Below are 22314 nucleotides of genomic sequence, written 5' to 3'. Positions count from 1 at the left end.
ACACAATGCTTATTACCACTAAATACAGATCAAGTTTGAATTTTGGTGGCTTCACTTATACCATTCTAGAGTTATGCCCTTTACAATTTTTTTTTCTAAATATTAAGTAATTTTCAAAATTGGAGTTATCTTCCTTTGTACATGAGTATAGTTGAATCAACTACAATCAATGCTTTATACAATGCAATGTTTAATTTTGCCTTCCACTGATAAATAAACGCAATTTTTACCCTTCATTCCTAAAAATATTTTAAAGTCTTCTTTGACAATTGGAGTTATCTTTCTTTGTGCATAATGGTAGTTGAATCAACTACAACCAATGCTTTATACAATGCTATATTCAATTTTACTTCCTACTGATAAATTAAAGCAATCTTTACCATTCAGTGATTACAAGCTGTTTGATTACTGCTCTAGGGTATGCCCCTTTACAAAAAAAAAACTGCTGAATTTTTCGTTTCCATTCTCTAACTTTAGTTTGCCTCAACCAAATGTTATGAAACTTATACACAATGCTTATTACTACATAATACAGATTAAGTATGAAATTTGGTGGTGACATTTTTACCATTCTTTAGTTGTGTCCCTTTATAAACATAAAAATTGCTCAATTTTTCGTTTCCGTTCTCTAACTTTAGTTTGTCTCAAAACTTTTTAGTTTCTGTTCTCTACTTAAGTTAGCCTGAACCAAATGTTATGAGACTTACACACAATGCTTATTACCACAAAACTCAGATCAAGTTCAAATTTGGGTAGCATCACTTTTACCGTTCTTCAGTTATGTCCCTTTATAACTATATGAAATGCAAGCGGGGGCATCATCTGTGTCCACATGTGGACACTATCCAGATTTATTTACATAAATTGTCATCCTGCCTTTTTATTTACTGAAAACTCCTGTCCTGTCTTTTTTGCAAATTTCATCCAAGCCCTCCCCTCCCCCTCCCCCCCCCCCCCCCCCCCCAAAAAAAAAAATCAAATGGTAGCTCCATTATACATATATACAGGTAATCAGTGTTAGTAAGTATAAATTAAATTTTTTAATCCTATTGTCCGTCAATCCTGTTCATATCTAAAAGAATTTAAATCCATTTGTAGGAGTTATGAGCATCTGTATTGGAATCTGCCGGATCTGGTATATTATCGTTACTTAAAACCATAACATATCTTCATAGAAACAATTTCCACATTTAAACAAAATCTTTTACTAATGATACTGGAAAGATCCTGAACAAATTTTCAGTTTTATGTGGACAAACCCAAGTAAGAAATGACCACCTCAAAGGAACATAAATAAAACCATACAAATATTACATGCATGCAGGTTCTCGGACACCATCTTGCATACTAAAATCACATCATGCAGAAATGCACCTAATGTGGTCCTCTTTATTTTGAGTTTTTGCTGCTATCCAAAATCAAATTTTAGAACTTATTTTATCGGAATCATTTTGCAATCCTTCCAATCTTCCACTTCTTTACATAAATCTATCCAGTGTTGGAGCACACTCAACTAGCTGTGTTCCCTTATTGGATCATTTTTAAAAATGTTAATGTATTCATAAGCACATAGAAGTTATTTCAAAGTTAAAATGTTGAAAGGAAATCCTCCAATGAAACGTTGCACATGCACCATTTTTTTTTACATGAATGTTAATATTATATACACGAAGCACTCATAGTACGTTGGCCAGTATGTAGATTTGATATTAAATGTCTAGCTAAATAAATCTATGAACGGTCGGCACTGATTTAAAGTAGTGTCTCATCCATGACAGTCGAACATTAAACTCAATATTAAATAAGACACTGCTATTTTCAGTGTTTGGTACAGGTTGGCTGTCACTGTGCACAACAGTTCAACATAGAACCCTATGGGGAAAAACCAGAGAACTCTTTTTTGTCAGAAAACACTGTCAAACATCCAAACATACTATCCACACTGATCTGTGTCCACACTTGTATCAATAGTAAAATAGTAGCCGTTTAAAATTTTGAATGTGAACTATATGCTCAACTAATTGCAGCATTAATATCTGCTTGCTTACCTCTTTAAATCTGAGTAGAACTAACTTTTAAAACGCAAACATATATATTTGCTTATTAACAGAGATGTCAACATTATCTAGAAAATATCCGTCTAAAACATCTCCGGAATGCAGATTTTTTTTTTTTTTTTTAGACTTACTCTACTAGGCTTTTATTTGAATGATGTCTTTTAACACATAATCTCTATCCAGTTTCTTCAACAGTCAAACTAGTGCCGACCGTTCAAAGATTTTATTAAGCTAGACATTGCTTTTATTATCGAATCTACATCCTGGCGAACGTATGAGTTCTTCGTGTATATAATATGTACATTTCTGTAAATAAATTTTGTGCATGTGCAACGTTCCGGTGGAGGATTTCTTTTCAACATTTTAAATTTGGAATAACTTGTGAATACGTTAACATTTAAAAAAAAAACTAACTCGTTAAGGGAACACAGCCAGCTGTGTGTGCTCCAACGCTGGAGGGATCTACATAAAGAAGAAGAAGAAATCCATGCATTAAATATTCATCTATCAAATTATCTAGACAAATTATTACACTTTTATTTTAAAGTTTTAGAAAAAAATCAAACATTTTTATCGTAATGAACATAATAAGTTATCATCTAAAATTTGAAATTTATAATCTGCCAATAAAGAGTTAAACGAACAACAAAATTTAATTCAGGAAGACAGTATGTCATAAAATATGTGCACAATATGAAGCAAATGACCCATAATTAAAAAGATGTGATAGATTGGTGGAAGTCAATGCAGGAACTTTATCACCACTCTCTCTCTCTTGTTGACCAATATTTCAAGAACTTGTATTTTATTTAGTTTATCGGTCTAGACAACAACTGTTTAAAACAGTACATTTATAAGCAGTGATTGTGTAAAGTTCTTAATTTCCACTAACAAACTCATTGACCAGTATAATTGTGGTAAGCTTTCTTAAGTTATTCAAAAAAAAAAGTCAGCATGTAATTGACAGTAATCGAAAAGTAATGTAATATTTTTTGATAAAGTAATCGATTGATGATCGATTACACAAAAATCCTTCATGTAATCGATTATTTATCGATTACAATTGACAGTAATCGTGTCCATCCCTGCTCATATAACATGTTAAGAACTCATTTGAAAATTGACTTGGTTTTAAATTTCTTAACGGAACCTAATATCAATTTACCGTTGGTTCCTCTTGAACAAACAGAATACATTAGCCCTCCCACCTTTTGGGATGAAAAGGCCTAATTATAAATGTTTCCATAAATTAAAACTAATATAAAAGTAAGGAGATGTAATATGTTTGCCAATGAGACAACTATCCACCAAAGTTCAAATGAAGGCGGTTTAATAAGCAGATACACTGCATTTCCTTATTATTTATACTGAGCACAATGTGCCATTTAAAAACATCGAAGGCTTAAGTACGAACAAACACAACATCCAATGCCATACCGTCCCTGTTATCACCATGTTCATTATTTAACTGAGAATATTCCACATAACCTCCAATATTTTCAAAAAAATTTCGTAAATTCTGTAATTTTTGGAATGACTTGTTTACAATATTTTTCGTTCCATCCCATGTCCTGTATTCAATAGACCAAATATTTACCACTATTTTTCCGGATATCAGTTCGTTTCTTACTGACTCCAAAATAATCATTTCTGATCCTTCAACGTCCAACGAAAAGTAGTCAATATGTTGCACGCCTATCAGATCTAGGATTTCTATCATATTAAAACAAGGAACTGAAATTGTTCGATTAGTTTTTACCATCTTCATCTGGTCATCATCTAATTCTGACGCCATGCCACCTACTGCACCGCTCTGAATGAATTCAGTTTTTTTTAATTTATCTGATATACATGCACAGAGACGCCAAGCTCGCCGTTTCAGCGCATCTATTTGACGACAAAGATCAGGGTTAGCTTCTATTAACAGTCCAGTCCAGTTATGTTTTCTTTCTAACCACAAAGTATTTGAATACATTTCACCATTGTATGCTCCCATTTCAACAAAAATTCCATTTTTTTTCCGGGAAATTTGATACACAGTTTCATCCTGATGTGCTTGAGAGTAGTGCTTATCAGTGTTGTTTAAAGGAAAATACGGATGCGGTTCTTTCAGCTTGTAATGGTCAAGCTGTCTTGTAAAATTTACATTTATTTTAGTAAATACATGCACGCGTTGGTGTCCATAGCCTCGATAATGCTGTTTCCAATTTGTTGTCAAATATGGATACCTTATCTTCCCATACCATCTAGCGGCATTGAATTTGATATAATCCCTTTCATAACTGTACTGAACGCCAATGGTTAACGAGCCCCCTTCCTTAGTTACACACCATCCCCTGGCAACGGCAATAATATCTCCCCAGGGATTAAGTCCGTCACCATACCTGCCTAAACCGGAATGTTCTATTGAACTAAAAGTAACAATAGCATCAAAACTCCCTAAAGTTTTGTTTAAATAACTTTTCCGAAATTTAACGGGAACCATTGTTTTTATTTTAGGGTGTTTTGAAACGATTTTACCATATTCTAACGTAACAACCTCGCGTGCTCCTGCTTCCAAAGCACATGCTTCTACCCAGGGAATTTCTGAACCTATAACCAAAACTCGACCATTGATAATGCCAGGTGCATGCTTTAAACCATCTCGTAAAGCATTTGTTTCTGATACTCCATACGTTCCTTTTAACTTGTTATCTTTTGCCAAAGAAATGTAGTCCTCGATTATTTGTTCTGTCCACACTGCCAGTTTGGCAGTCTTACCCAAATATTCTTCATCATTAAAATACCATGGTGACACTTTTAGTCTGTTGTTCATCGTAAAGTCCATATGTAGATCTTTAGGTATTGTTTTGGGGGCAATAGATAAGCCGTGGCCACGATCTATGTGTTCGCTTTTAAAGAGCGCTTGACAATCAATTGGGACAGTTATTTGATCAAAGTAAGGTCCGGGTACCCCTTTAGCATTTGTTTCGCAAAGTTTTCCACAATCCATTCTGATATATTCTACAGCATCTAATGATTCCTGCGGGTAATATTCCTCTGTTATTACACCTGGCATCTTTGATGTGGTGTCATAGTAGAATTTATAAATGCACATAAACAGTAGGACAAGAACAACTGGCACCATTCGTTTAAATCTCCTGCAGCACAACATTTCTGACAGGTCTTTTTCTGAAAAAAGGACAACAGAGTACAGATGAATGCTTCCCTTTTGCAACAAAAAGCTATATCAGTAAAAATCATAGTAGTTATATTTTAGCGCATCTGGTTTAAAGGGTCTGTGCGACTAATTATTACCACCACTTTACGACGTCCGTCAGCAATAATGTTACATTCTACGAATTGAAACAAACTACTTTCCTAAAACAAAGGAAACAAAACCTAGATATCATGCTTCTCTGTGGTGGTTAAAATATCATCACTAAAAAATTACCAATTACCAAAGACTTCTTTTGGCAGTCAATATAATGCCAAACAACAAACGTAACGACAGTCACATAGTACCGTATTAAGAATGTAAACAATGCTAGGGGCCGTCTTAAACTTGCAGTGAGGTGAGAGTTTTTTTTAGCTCCGTGTTGAAGGCCTCACTGTGATTTTGAGATGAAGAACAGCAATAAAAGCGCTGTTCCTTTGCTTTTTGTGTGTTTTTTTTGTTGTTGCTGTGCATGTATTGATTTTGTGTCATGGATGGATACCCAATATCCTTTGTTTTTCTATTAAAAAAAAACACTAACTCAACTTAATACACCTTTAAGCACCTTGATAAAAGAATGGGACATTAAAGTATATTCATAAACAATTAACAAAATAACGCATGCATAATCTCCACAACCATAAACAATACAAAAATAACACATGTATAATTATCACAACCAAATTGAAACACAAAACACAAAATGACATATGTATTATATTTACAACCATAAAAAAACCCACAGAAAACACATATATTATCTCGACTAGAGTGCACACGCTGAAATGTCTCGCCTGATTTACTGATCATTGATTTGATGTTGATAGTCCTAAATATAAAGCTTTACTACAAGTATCAAATAACCTTAACATGATCCAAGAAAATGATGCCAAGGTCAGATAAACCAAACAGAAAAGGCATGTACACCTTACAATCATTCCATACACAAAATATAGTTGATCTAATGCTTATAGTTTCTAAGAAACAAACTTAACCAGGAAAATTTAACATTGACCAATGAACCATGAAAATGAGGTCAAGGTCAGATGAACCATGCCAGACAGACATGTACACCTAACAATCAATATATGCATTACATATAGTTGACCTGCTTATAGTATCTAAGAAACAAACTTAAGCATGAACATTTTACATTGAACAATGAACCATGAAAATGAGGTCAAGGTAAGATGATACCTGCCAGACAGACATGTACACCTTACAATCATTCTATACACCAAATATAGTTGACCTATTGCTTATAGTTTTCGAAAAACAGACCAAAACACAAAAACTTAACACTGAGCAATGAACCGTGTAAATGAGGTCAAGGTCAAATAAAACCTGCCAGACTGACATGTACATCGTGAAATATTTGCATACACCAAATATAGTTGACCTATTGCATATAGTATTAGAAAAAAAGACCAAAACACAAAAAATTTTCTTTAACCACTGAACCATGAACATGAGGTCAAGATTAGACGACACCTGCCAGTTGGACATGTACACCTTACAATCATTCCATACATCAAATATAGTAGACCTATTGCTTATAGTATCCGATATATAGACTTGACCACGAAAACTTAACCTTGTTCACTGATCCATGAAATGAGGTCGAGGTTAGATGAAAACTTTCTGACAGGCATGAGGACATTGCAAGGTACGCACATACTAAATATAGTTATCCTATTACTCATGATCAGAGAGAAATTAACATTACAAAAATCTTAACTTTTTTTCAGGTAGTCACTGACCCATGAAAATGAAGTCAAGGACAATGGACATATGACAGACGGAAATTTCATAACACATAAGGTCTTCTACTTTTTAAAATATAAAGGTTTTAAGTAATTAGTTAACGCCGCCGCTGCCGCCACTGGAACACTATCCTTATGTCGAGCTTTCTGCGACAGTAGTCGCAGGCTCGACAAAACCATAAACAAAAACACAAAATGGCACATGTATAATCTCATTAACCATAAACAAAACACAAAAACTACATGTATAATTTCCACAACCATAACAAAACACAAATAAAACATGTATAATCTCAAAAACCATAAAACAAACGCATATTAAACACGTATAATCTCCACAACCATAAACAAAACACATAAAAAAAACACACGAATAATCTCCACTACCTTAAACAAAACACAAATACAACATGTATAATCTCCACAACCATAAACAAAACACAAATAAAACAAGTAAATTTTTCCACAACCATAAAAAAACGCAAATATAACATGTATAATGTCCACAACTATAAACAAAATACAAATGACACATGTATCATCTCCACAACCATAAACAATACACAAATAACATATGTATAGTCTCCACTACCATAAACAATACACATATAAAACATGTATAATCTCCACTACCATAAACAAAACACAAATAAAACATGTATAATCTCCACAACCATAAACAAAACACATATAAAACATGTATAATCTCCACAACAATAAAAGAAACACAAATAAAACATTAATTATCTTTCACAAATTTGGCATCACTTGTCATGTATGTCTTACACAGGAAAGGCATTACTTGTTATTCATGTCTCTTACACAGAGAATGCATTATTTGACATTTATGTCTTACACAAAGAATACATTTGATTTTAACGAAAGAAATCTCTAGATCTGCATTACTGAAAAAATATTATACCAGGGTTTTCGATATCGCAAACATGTCAAAACATTTACTAAATTTTATCATCGTTACAAGGACATCATTCGTAAATATAAGTTAACGTGCAGACGTCTTATACGTTCAGGTATTTCACATCCCATCTTTTATGGTAATATGTAATATTCTATACAAAGCACAAAAATGTTGCCATTCACCTCAAAAGCTAACCAAACCTGTAAACAGACTTATTCAGAAGGGATATAGTTACGATACTGTTGTCAGGTCATTAAAGATGGCATTTTTTGGAATTAATATTGATTCACTCATACGGTCTTTGCATTGGAAATAATTTTTCATATGATTTTCATATGATGAAGACATAATCTTTCAATCAGTTTAATTGGGGTCTGGAGTTGGCATGTCAGTTACTGCTAGTAGTTCTTTGTTAATTTATGTTGATTATTGTCATTTTGCTTAGTTTCTTCTGTTACCTTTTCTAACATCGGACTCGGAATTCTTTTAAACTGAATTTTACTGTGCGTATTGCTGGCTGTTTGTTTATTCCACATTGGCTAGAGGTATAGAGGGAGGGTTGAGATCTCACAAAACATGTTGAACCCCGCCGCATTTTTGCGCCTGTCCCAAGTTAGGAACCTCTGGCCTTTGTTAGTCTTGTATGTTTTTTTATGCCTCCGCAACTGAAAGTATGGGGCGCATATTTTTTTACCCCTGTCCGTCCGTCCGTCCTTCCGTCTGTCTGTCTGTCCGTCCCATTATGGGTATATACTATATAGTTATTCCAGATAACTCCTCCTACAGTTTGAATGCTAAGAAGTTTTCACTTTGCTGGCTGTGTGTACATGTATTGAAGGTGTGCATGTGATCAGGGTTTTGATTTTTGTCGAGCCTTCGACTTTAGTCGAAAAAGCGAGACATAGCGATCCTACATTCCGTCGGCGTCGTCGTCGTCGTCGTCGTTGTCGTCGGCGGCGTCCACAAATATTCACTCTGTGGTTAAAGTTTTTGAAATTTTAATAACTTTCTTAAACTATCCTGGATTTCTACCAAACTTGGACAGAAGCTTGTTTATGATCATAAGATAGTATCCAGAAGTAAATTTTGTAAAAATAAAATTCCATTTTTTCCGTATTTTTCTTATAAATGGACTTAGTTTTTCTGCCGGCAAATATTACATTCACTCTGTGGTTAAAGTTTTTAAAATTTTAATAACTTTCTTACTATCCTGGGTTTCTACCAAACTTGGACAGAAGCTTTTTTATGATCATAAGATAGTATCCAGAAGTAAATTTTGTAAAAAAATAAGTCCATTTTTTCCGTATTTTACTTTTAAATGGACTTAGATTTTCTGCCAGGAAACAACACATTCACTCTGTGGTTAAAGTTTTTAAAATTTTGATAACTTTCTTATACTATTTTGGATTTGTACCAAACTTGGACAGAAGCTTGTTTATGATCAAATGCTAGTATCTAGAAGGAAATTTTGTTTTCTTCCAGTTAACATTACATTCAGTCTGCAGTTAAAGTTTTTAAACATTTATTAGATTCATAAACTATCCTGGATTTTTACCAAACTTTGACAGAAGCTCTTTCAATCAAAAGATAGTATCAAGAGGAATATTTTTATTAATTTACTTCCTCATTTTTGTTGAGCCTGCGATTAACAGAAAAAGTAGGCGAGACACTGGGTTCCGCGGAACCCTTACGAATTTTTATTAATATTTGCTCTTTTGGGAGATAGTTGAACCTTTTTTGGAGTATTTGCTTGCATATAAGAGGTGCATAGCGTTTCCGGATAACTCCTCCTACAGTGAACCATAGACCTATGTGCTCCCATGCTCAACTTTGTGTATCTTAAAATAACACTTTGCATCTGCGGGGGCTTCATTTGTGTCTCCCAGACACAATAATATCTCAATGAAAGTCCTACATTGACTTTATTATAATACAGTTACATCAGAGTGGAGTGCGGGGGCACCACTTTGTCTAGTTTAATTTTGGTTCATTTATATGTTTTGGAGCTTTAGTGTGACGTCCATTTTTGCTGAACTAGTATACATTATTGTTTAGGGGCCAGCTGAAGCCCATCTCCGGGTGCGGGAATTTCTCGCTGTGTTGAAGACCCATTAGTAGCCTTGGGCTGTTTTCTGCTCTTTGGTCGGGTTGTTGTCTCTTTGACGCATTCCCCGTTTCCATTCTCAATTTTATAACTTGTCATTTATATCTGTAACAGTGAGAATAACTCACTTGTCATTTATTTCTCTTACACAGAGAATGCATCACTTGTCATTTGTGTTTGTTACACAGAGAACGCATTACTTTTCATTTATGTCTCTTACACAGAGAATGCATCACTTGTCATTTATGTCTCTTACATAGAGAATGTATCACTAGTCATTTATGTCTGTTACACAGAGAATGTATTATTTGTCATTTATGTCTCTTACACAGAGAATGTATCACTTGTCATTTATGTCTCTTACACAGAGAATGTATTACTTGTCATTTATGTCTCTTACACAGAGAATGTATTACTTGTCATTTATGTCTCTTACACAGAGAATGTATTATTTGTCATTTATGTCTCTTACACAGAGAATGTATTACTAGTCATTTATGTCTCTTACACAGAAAATGCATCACTCGTCATTTATGTCTCTTACATAGAGAATGTATCACTTGTCATTTATGTCTCTTACACAGAGAATGTATAACTAGTCATTTATGTCTGTTACACAGAGAATGTATTATTTGTCATTTATGTCTCTTACACAGAGAATGTATCACTTGTCATTTATGTCTCTTACACAGAGAATGTATTACTTGTCATTTATGTCTCTTACACAGAGAATGTATTACTTGTCATTTATGTCTCTTACACTGAGAATGTACCACTTGTCATTTATGTCTCTTACATAGAGAATCTATCACTAGTCATTTATGTCTCTTACATAGAGAATGTATAACTTGTCATTTATGTATCTTACACAGAGAATGCATCACTTGTCATTTATGTCTCTTACACAGAGAATGCATCACTTGTCATTTATGTCTCTTACACAGAGAATGTATAACTTGTCATTTATGTCTGTGACACAGAGAATGTATCACTTGTCATTTATGTCTCTTACACAGAGAATGTATTACTTGTCATTTATGTCTCTTACACAGAGAATGCATCACTTGTCATTTATGTCTCTGACACAGAGAATGTATCACTTGTCATTTATGTCTCTTACACAGAGAATGTATAACTAGTCATTTATGTCTCTTACACAGAGAATGTATCACTTGTCATTTATGTCTCTTACACAGAGAATGCATCACTTGTCATTTATGTCTCTTACACAGAGAATGCATCACTTGTCATTTATGTCTCTTACACAGAGAATGCATCACTTGTCATTTATGTCTCTTACATAGAGAATGTATAACTTGTCATTTATGTCTCTTACAAAGAGAATGTATTACTTGTTATTTATGTCTCTTACACAGAGAATGCATCACTTCTCATTTATGTCTCTTACACAGAGAATGTATCACTTGTCATTTATGTCTCTTACACAGAGAATGTATAACTAGTCATGTATGTCTCTTACACAGAGAATGTATAACTTGTCATTTATGTCTTTTACACAGAGAATGTATCACTTGTCATGTATGTCTCTTACACAGAGAATGTATAACTTGTCATTTATGTCTCTTACACAGAGAATGTATCACTTGTCATTTATGTCTCTTACACAGAGAATGCATCCCTCGTCATTTATGTCTCTGACACAGAGAATGTATTACTTGTCATTTATGTCTCTTACACAGAGAATGTATAACTTGTCATTTATGTCTCTTACACAGAGAATGTATAACTTGTCATTTATGTATCTTACACAGAGAATGTATAACTTGTCATTTATGTCTGTTACACAGAGAATGCATCACTTGTCATTTATGTATCTTACACAGAGAATGTATAACTTGTCAATTATGTCTCTTACACAGAGAATGTATCACTTGTCATTTATGTCTCTTACACAGAGAAGTATTACTTGTCATTTATGTCTCTTACAGAGAGAATGTATCACTTGTCATTTATGTCTGTTACACAGAGAATGCATCACTTGTCATTTATGTCTCTTACACAGAGAATGTATCACTTGTCATTTATGTCTCTTACACAGAGAATGCATCACTTGTCATTTATGTCTCTTACACAGAGAATGCATCACTTGTCATTTATGTCTCTTACACAGAGAATGCATCACTTGTCATTTATGTCTCTTACACAGAGAATGCATCACTTGTCATTTATGTCTCTTACACAGATTATGTATCTTTTGTCATTTATGTCTCTTACACAGAGAATGCATCACTTGTCATTTATGTCTCTTACACAGAGAATGCATCACTTGTCATTTTTGTCTCTTACACAGAGAATGTATTACTTGTCATTTATGTCTCTTACACAGAGAATGCATCACTTGTCATTTATGTCTCTTACACAGAGAATGCATCACTTGTCATTTATGTCTCTTACACAGAGAATGCATCACTTGTCATTTATGTCTCTTACACAGAGAATGCATCACTTGTCATTTATGTCTCTTACACAGAGAATGTATTACTTGTCATTTATGTCTCTTACACAGAGAATGCATCACTTGTCATTTATGTCTCTTACACAGATTATGTATCTTTTGTCATTTATGTCTCTTACACAGAGAATGCATCACTTGTCATTTATGTCTCTTACACAGATTATGTATCTTTTGTCATTTATGTCTCTTACACAGAGAATGCATCACTTGTCATTTATGTCTCTTACACAGAGAATGCATCACTTGTCATTTTTGTCTCTTACACAGAGAATGTATTACTTGTCATTTATGTCTCTTACACAGAGAATGCATCACTTGTCATTTATGTCTCTTACACAGAGAATGCATCACTTGTCATTTATGTCTCTTACACAGAGAATGCATCACTTGTCATTTATGTCTCTTACACAGAGAATGCATCACTTGTCATTTATGTCTCTTACACAGAGAATGTATTACTTGTCATTTATGTCTCTTACACTGAGAATGTACCACTTGTCATTTATGTCTCTTACATAGAGAATGTATCACTAGTCATTTATGTCTCTTACATAGAGAATGTATAACTTGTCATTTATGTATCTTACACAGAGAATGCATCACTTGTCATTTATGTCTCTTACACAGAGAATGTATCACTTGTCATTTATGTCTCTTACACAGAGAATGCATCCCTCGTCATTTATGTCTCTGACACAGAGAATGTATTACTTGTCATTTATGTCTCTTACACAGAGAATGTATAACTTGTCATTTATGTCTCTTACACAGAGAATGTATAACTTGTCATTTATGTATCTTACACAGAGAATGTATAACTTGTCATTTATGTCTGTTACACAGAGAATGCATCACTTGTCATTTATGTATCTTACACAGAGAATGTATAACTTGTCATTTATGTCTCTTACACAGAGAATGTATCACTTGTCATTTATGTCTCTTACACAGAGAATGTATCACTTGTCATTTATGTCTCTTACAGAGAGAATGTATCACTTGTCATTTATGTCTGTTACACAGAGAATGCATCACTTGTCATTTATGTCTCTTACACAGAGAATGTATCACTTGTCATTTATGTCTCTTACACAGAGAATGCATCACTTGTCATTTATGTCTCTTACACAGAGAATGCATCACTTGTCATTTATGTCTCTTACACAGAGAATGCATCACTTGTCATTTATGTCTCTTACACAGAGAATGCATCACTTGTCATTTATGTCTCTTACACAGATTATGTATCTTTTGTCATTTATGTCTCTTACACAGAATGCATCACTTGTCATTTATGTCTCTTACACAGAGAATGCATCACTTGTCATTTTTGTCTCTTACACAGAGAATGTATTACTTGTCATTTATGTCTCTTACACAGAGAATGCATCACTTGTCATTTATGTCTCTTACACAGAGAATGCATCACTTGTCATTTATGTCTCTTACATAGAGAATGTATTATTTGTCATTTATGTCTCTTACACAGAGAATGTATCACTTGTCATTTATGTCTCTTACACAGAGAATGTATTACTTGTCATTTATGTCTCTTACACAGAGAATGCATCACTTGTCATTTATGTCTCTTACACAGAGAATGCATCACTTGTCATTTATGTCTCTTACACAGAGAATGCATCACTTGTCATTTATGTCTCTGACACAGAGAATGCATCACTTGTCATTTATGTCTCTTACACAGAGAATGCATCACTTGTCATTTATGTCTCTTACATAGAGAATGTATTATTTGTCATTTATGTCTCTTACACAGAGAATGTATTACTTGTCATTTATGTCTCTTACACAGAGAATGTATTACTTGTCATTTATGTCTCTTACATAGAGAATGTATTACTTGTCATTTATGTCTCTTACACAGAGAATGCATCACTTGTCATTTATGTCTCTTACACAGAGAATGTATAACTTGTCATTTATGTCTCTTACACAGAGAATGTATCACTTGTCATTTATGTCTCTTACACAGAGAATGTATTACTTGTCATTTATGTCTCTTACAGAGAGAATGTATCACTTGTCATTTATGTCTGTTACACAGAGAATGCATCACTTGTCATTTATGTCTCTTACACAGAGAATGTATCACTTGTCATTTATGTCTCTTACACAGAGAATGCATCACTTGTCATTTATGTCTCTTACACAGAGAATGCATCACTTGTCATTTATGTCTCTTACACAGAGAATGTATCACTTGTCATTTATGTCTCTTACACAGAGAATGCATCACTTGTCATTTATGTCTCTTACAAAGAGAATGCATCACTTGTCATTTATGTCTCTTACACAGAGAATGCATCACTTGTCATTTATGTCTCTTACACAGAGAATGCATCACTTGTCATTTATGTCTCTTACACAGATTATGTATCTTTTGTCATTTATGTCTCTTAAACAGAGAATGCATCACTTGTCATTTATGTCTCTTACACAGAGAATGCATCACTTGTCATTTTTGTCTCTTACACAGAGAATGTATTACTTGTCATTTATGTCTCTTACACAGAGAATGCATCACTTGTCATTTATGTCTCTTACACAGAGAATGCATCACTTGTCATTTATGTCTCTTACACAGAGAATGCATCACTTGTCATTTATGTCTCTTACACAGATTATGTATCTTTTGTCATTTATGTCTCTTACACAGAGAATGCATCACTTGTCATTTATGTCCCTTACACAGAGAATGTATTATTTGTCATTTATGTCTCTTACACAGAGAATACATCACTTGTCATTTATGTCTCTTACATAGAGAATGTATAACTTGTCATTTATGTATCTTACACAGAGAATGTATAACTTGTCATTTATGTCTCTTACATAGAGAATGTATAACTAGTTATTTATGTCTCTTACACAGAGAATGCATCACTAGTCATTTATGTCTATTACACAGAGAATGTATAACTTGTCATTTATGTCTCTTACACAGAGAATGTATTACTTGTTATTTATGTCTCTTACACAGAGAATGCATCACTTGTCATTTATGTCTCTTACATAGAGAATGTATAATTTGTCATTTATGTCTCTTACACAGAGAATGTATTACTTGTTATTTATGTCTCTTACATAGAGAATGCATCACTTGTCATTTATGTCTGTTACCCAGAGAATGTATTACTTGTCATTTATGTCTCTTACATAGAGAATGTATTACTTGTCATTTATGTCTCTTACACAGAGAATGTATTACTTGTCATTTATGTCTCTTACATAGAGAATGTATTACTTGTCATTTATGTCTCTTACACAGAGAATGCATCACTTGTCATTTGTGTCTGTTACACAGAGAACGCATTACTTGTCATTTATGTCTCTTACACAGAGAATGCATCACTTGTCATTTGTGTCTCTAAAAAAGAGAATGTATCCCTAGTCATTTATGTCTCTTACACAGAGAATGTATCACTAGTCATTTATGTCTCTTACATAGAGAATGCATCACTTGTCATTTGTGTCTCTAAAACAGAGAATGTATAACTAGTCATTTATGTATCTTACACAGAGAATGCATCACTTGTCATTTGTGTCTCTAAAACAGAGAATGTATAACTAGTCATTTATGTATCTTACACAGAGAATGCATCACTTGTCATTTATGTCTCTTACACAGAGAATGTATAACGTCATTTATGTCTCTTACATAGAGAATGCATCACTTGTCATTTGTGTCTGTTACACAGAGAACGCATTACTTGTCATTTATGTCTCTTACACAGAGAATGCATCACTTGTTATTTGTGTCTCTAAAACAGAGAATGTATCACTAGTCATTTGTGTCTGTTACACAGAGAACGCATTACTTGTCATTTATGTCTCTTACACAGAGAATGCATCACTTGTCATTTATGTCTCTTACATAGAGAATGCATCACTTGTCATTTGTGTCTGTTACACAGAGAACGCATTACTTGTCATTTATGTCTCTTACACAGAGAATGCATCACTTGTTATTTGTGTCTCTAAAACAGAGAATGTATCACTAGTCATTTATGTCTCTTACACAGAGAATGTATCACTAGTCATTTATGTCTCTTACACAGATTATGTATCTTTTGTCATTTATGTCTCTTACACAGAGAATGCATCCCTGGTCATTTATGTCTGTTACACAGAGAATGCATCACTTGTCATTTATGTCCCTTACACAGAGAATGCATCACTTGTCATTTATGTCTCTTACACAGAGAATGTATTATTTGTCATTTATGTCTGTTACCCAGAGAATGTATCACTAGTCATTTATGTCTCTTACACAGATTATGTATCTTTTGTCATTTATGTATCTTACACAGAGAATGCATCACTAGTCATTTATGTCTCTTACACAGATTATGTATCTTTTGTCTTTTATGTATCTTACACAGAGAATGTATAACTTGTCATTTATGTCTCTTACGCAGAGAATGTATAACTTGTCATTTATGTCTCTTACACAGAGAATGCATCACTTGTCATTTGTGTCTCTTACACAGAGAATGCATCACTTGTCATTTGTGTCTCTAAAACAGAGAATGTATCACTAGTCATTTATGTCTCTTACACAGAGAATGTATCACTAGTCATTTATGTCTCTTACATAGAGAATGCATCACTTGTCATTTGTGTCTCTAAAACGGAGAATGTATAACTAGTCATTTATGTCTCTTACACAGAGAATGCATCACTTGTCATTTGTGTCTCTAAAACAGAGAATGTATCACTAGTCATTTATGTCTCTTACACAGAGAATGTATCACTAGTCATTTATGTCTCTTACATAGAGAATGCATCACTTGTCATTTGTGTCTCTAAAACAGAGAATGTATAACTAGTCATTTATGTATCTTACACAGAGAATGCATCACTTGTCATTTATGTGTCTTACACAGAGAATGTATAACTAGTCATTTATGTCTCTTACATAGAGAATGCATCACTTGTCATTTGTGTCTTTTACACAGAGAACGCATTACTTGTCATTTATGTCTCTTACACAGAGAATGCATCACTTGTTATTTGTGTCTCTAAAACAGAGAATGTATCACTAGTCATTTGTGTCTGTTACACAGAGAACGCATTACTTGACATTTATGTCTCTTACACAGAGAATGCATCACTTGTCATTTATGTCTCTTACATAGAGAATGCATCACTTGTCATTTGTGTCTGTTACACAGAGAACGCATTACTTGTCATTTATGTCTCTTACACAGAGAATGCATCACTTGTTATTTGTGTCTCTAAAACAGAGAATGTATCACTAGTCATTTATGTCTGTTACACAGAGAATGTATCACTAGTCATTTATGTCTCTTACACAGAGAATGTATCACTAGTCATTTATGTCTCTTACACAGAGAATGTATCACTAGTCATTTATGTCTCTTACACAGATTATGTATCTTTTGTCATTTATGTCTCTTACACAGAGAATGCATCCCTATTCATTTATGTCTGTTACACAGAGAATGCATCACTTGTCATTTATGTCCCTTACACAGAGAATGCATCACTTGTCATTTATGTCTCTTACACAGAGAATGTATTACTTGTCATTTATGTCTGTTACCCAAAGAATGTATCACTAGTCATTTATGTCTCTTACACAGATTATGTATCTTTTGTCATTTATGTATCTTACACAGAGAATGCATCACTAGTCATTTATGTCTCTTACACAGATTATGTATCTTTTGTCTTTTATGTATCTTACACAGAGAATGTATAACTTGTCATTTATGTCTCTTACGCAGAGAATGTATAACTTGTCATTTATGTCTCTTACACAGAGAATGCATCACTTGTCATTTGTGTCTCTTACACAGAGAATGCATCACTTGTCATTTGTGTCTCTAAAACAGAGAATGTATCACTAGTCATGTATGTCTCTTACACAGAGAATGTATCACTAGTCATTTATGTCTCTTACACAGAGAATGCATCATTTGTCATTTGTGTCTCTAAAACAGAGAATGTATAACTAGTCATTTATGTATCTTACACAGAGAATGCATCACTTGTCATTTATGTCTCTTACACAGAGAATGTATTATTTGTCATTTATGTCTCTTACACAGAGAATGCATCACTTGTCATTTATGTCTCTTACACAGAGAATGCATCACTTGTCATTTATGTCTGTTACCCAGAGAATGTATCACTAGTCATTTATGTCTCTTACATAGAGAATGCATCACTTGTCATTTGTGTCTGTTACACAGAGAACGCATTACTTGTCATTTATGTCTCTTACACAGAGAATGCATCACTTGTTATTTGTGTCTCTAAAACAGAGAATGTATCACTAGTCATTTGTGTCTGTTACACAGAGAACGCATTACTTGTCATTTATGTCTCTTACACAGAGAATGCATCACTTGTCATTTATGTCTCTTACATAGAGAATGCATCACTTGTCATTTGTGTCTGTTACACAGAGAACGCATTACATGTCATTTATGTCTCTTACACAGAGAATGCATCACTTGTTATTTGTGTCTCTAAAACAGAAAATGGAACACTAGTCATTTATGTCTGTGACACAGAGAATGTATCACTAGTCATTTATGTCTGTTACACAGAGAATGTATCACTTGTCATGTATGTCTCTTACACAGAGAATGTATTACTTGTCATTTATGTCTCTTACACAGAGAATGCATCACTTGTCATTTATGTCTCTTACATAGGGAATGCATCACTTGTCATTTGTGTCTCTTACACAGAGAATGCATCACTTGTCATTTGTGTCTCTTACACAGAGAATGTATCACTAGTCATTTATGTCTGTTACACAGAGAACGCATTACTTGTCATTTATGTCTCTTACACAGAGAATGTATCACTTGTCATTTATGTCTCTGACACAGAGAATGTATCACTTGTCATTTATGTCTCTTACATAGAGAATGTATAACTTGTCATTTATGTCTCTTACACAGAGAATGCATCACTTGTCATTTGTGTCTCTTACACAGAGAATGCATCACTTGTCATTTGTGTCTCTAAAACAGAGAATGTATCACTAGTCATTTATGTCTGTTACACAGAGAATGCATCACTTGTTATTTGTGTCTCTAAAACAGAGAATGTATCACTAGTCATTTATGTCTGTTACACAGAGAATGTATTACTTGTCATTTGTGTCTCTTACACAGAGAATGCATCACTTGTTATTTGTGTCTCTAAAACAGAGAATGTATCACTAGTCATTTATGTCTGTTACACAGAGAATGTATCACTAGTCATTTATGTCTGTTACACAGAGAATATATCACTTGTCATGTATGTCTCTTACACAGAGAATTATTACTTGTCATTTATGTCTATTACACTGAGAATGCATCACTTGTCATTTATGTCTATTACATAGAGAATGTATTACTTGTCATTTGTGTCTCTTACACAGAGAATGCATCACTTGTCATTTGTGTCTCTAAAACAGAGAATGTATCACTAGTCATTTATGTCTGTTACACAGAAAATGCATCACTTGTTATTTGTGTCTTTAAAACAGAGAATGTATCACTAGTCATTTATGTCTGTTACACAGAGAATGTATCACTAGTCATTTATGTCTGTTACACAGAGAATGTATCACTTGTCATGTATGTCTCTTACACAGAGAATTATTACTTGTCATTTATGTCTCTTACACAAAGAATGCATCACTTGTCATTTGTGTCTCTAAAACAGAGAATGTATCACTAGTCATTTATGTCTGTTACACAGAGAATGCATCACTTGTTATTTGTGTCTCTTAAACAGAGAATGTATCACTAGTCATGTATGTCTCTTACACAGATTAGGTATCTTTTGTCATTTATGTCTCTTACACAGAGAATGTATCACTAGTCATTTATGTCTGTTACACAGAGAATGTATTACTTGTCATTTATGTCTCTTACACAGAGAATGTATTACTTGTCATTTATGTCTCTTACACAGAGAATGTATTACTTGTTATTTATGTCTCTTACACAGAGAATGCATCACTTGTCATTTATGTCTCTTACATAGAGAATGTATAATTTGTCATTTATGTCTCTTACACAGAGAATGTATTACTTGTTATTTATGTCTCTTACATAGAGAATGCATCACTTGTCATTTATGTCTGTTACCCAGAGAATGTATTACTTGTCATTTATGTCTCTTACATAGAGAATGTATTACTTGTCATTTATGTCTCTTACACAGAGAATGTATTACTTGTCATTTATGTCTCTTACATAGAGAATGTATTACTTGTCATTCATGTCTCTTACACAGAGAATGTATTACTTGTCATTTATGTCTCTTACACAGAGAATGTATTACTTGTCATTTATGTCTCTTACATAGAGAATGTATTACTTGTCATTTATGTCTCTTACACAGAGAATGCATCACTTGTCATTTATGTCTCTTACACAGAGAATGCATCACTTGTCATTTATGTCTCTTACACAGATTATGTATCTTTTGTCATTTATGTCTCTCACACAGAGAATGCATCACTTGTCATTTATGTCTCTTACACAGAGAATGCATCACTTGTCATTTATGTCTCTTACACAGAGAATGCATCACTTGTCATTTATGTCTCTTACACAGAGAATGCATCACTTGTCATTTATGTCTCTTACACAGATTATGTATCTTTTGTCATTTATGTCTCTTACACAGAGAATGTATCACAGTGACTTGTCATTTATGTCTCTTACACAGAGGATGCATCACTTGTCATTTATGTCTCTTACACAGATTATGTATCTTTTGTCATTTATGTCTCTTACACAGAGAATGCATCACTTGTCATTTATGTCTCTTACACAGAGAATGCATCACTTGTCATTTATGTCTCTTACACAGATTATGTATCTTTTGTCATTTATGTCTCTTACACAGAGAATACATCACTTGTCATTTATGTCTCTTACACAGAGAATGTATTATTTGTCATTTATGTCTCTTAGACAGAGAATACATCACTTGTCATTTATGTCTCTTACACAGAGAATGTATTATTTGTCATTTATGTCTCTTACACAGAGAATGTATTACTTGTTATTTATGTCTCTTACATAGAGAATGCATCACTTGTCATTTATGTCTGTTACCCAGAGAATGTATTACTTGTCATTTATGTCTCTTACATAGAGAATGTATTACTTGTCATTTATGTCTCTTACACAGATTATGTATCTTTTGTCATTTATGTCTCTTACACAGAGAATACATCACTTGTCATTTATGTCTCTTACACAGAGAATGTATTATTTGTCATTTATGTCTCTTACATAGAGAATGTATAACTTGTCATTTATGTATCTTACACAGAGAATGTATAACTTGTCATTTATGTCTCTTACATAGAGAATGTATAACTAGTCATTTATGTCTCTTACACAGAGAATGCATCACTAGTCATTTATGTCTATTACACAGAGAATGTATAACTTGTCATTTATGTCTCTTACACAGAGAATGTATTACTTGTTATTTATGTCTCTTACACAGAGAATGCATCACTTGTCATTTATGTCTCTTACATAGAGAATGTATAATTTGTCATTTATGTCTCTTACACAGAGAATGTATTACTTGTTATTTATGTCTCTTACATAGAGAATGCATCACTTGTCATTTATGTCTGTTACCCAGAGAATGTATTACTTGTCATTTATGTCTCTTACATAGATAATGTATCACTAGTCATTTATGTCTGTTACACAGAGAATATATCACTTGTCATGTATGTCTCTTACACAGAGAATTATTACTTGTCATTTATGTCTAT

At 33.4% G+C, this 22314-nt stretch overlaps 1 protein-coding gene across 2 annotated transcripts in view; it reads right to left on the bottom strand.

Annotated features, from left to right (window-relative positions):
• Positions 1-2691: 2691 nt before the first annotated feature.
• Positions 2692-22314, bottom strand: part of LOC127707988 (uncharacterized) — a 96652-nt gene continuing 77029 nt past the window's right edge. For both annotated transcript variants that reach the window (XM_052212765.1, XM_052212764.1), the window contains one exon: positions 2692-5228. In XM_052212765.1, coding sequence (XP_052068725.1) covers positions 3460-5211 — 1752 coding nt within the window. In that variant the 5' untranslated portion in view covers positions 5212-5228 and the 3' untranslated portion in view covers positions 2692-3459. The remainder of the gene's footprint in view (positions 5229-22314) is intronic.

Source organism: Mytilus californianus, unplaced genomic scaffold (genome assembly GCF_021869535.1).
Source record: "Mytilus californianus isolate M0D057914Y unplaced genomic scaffold, xbMytCali1.0.p SCAF_7, whole genome shotgun sequence".
NCBI classification, from domain to species: domain Eukaryota; kingdom Metazoa; phylum Mollusca; class Bivalvia; order Mytilida; family Mytilidae; genus Mytilus; species Mytilus californianus.
Note: the sequence above shows the minus strand (reverse complement) of the source record. Positions and strands in the feature narration are given on the sequence as shown.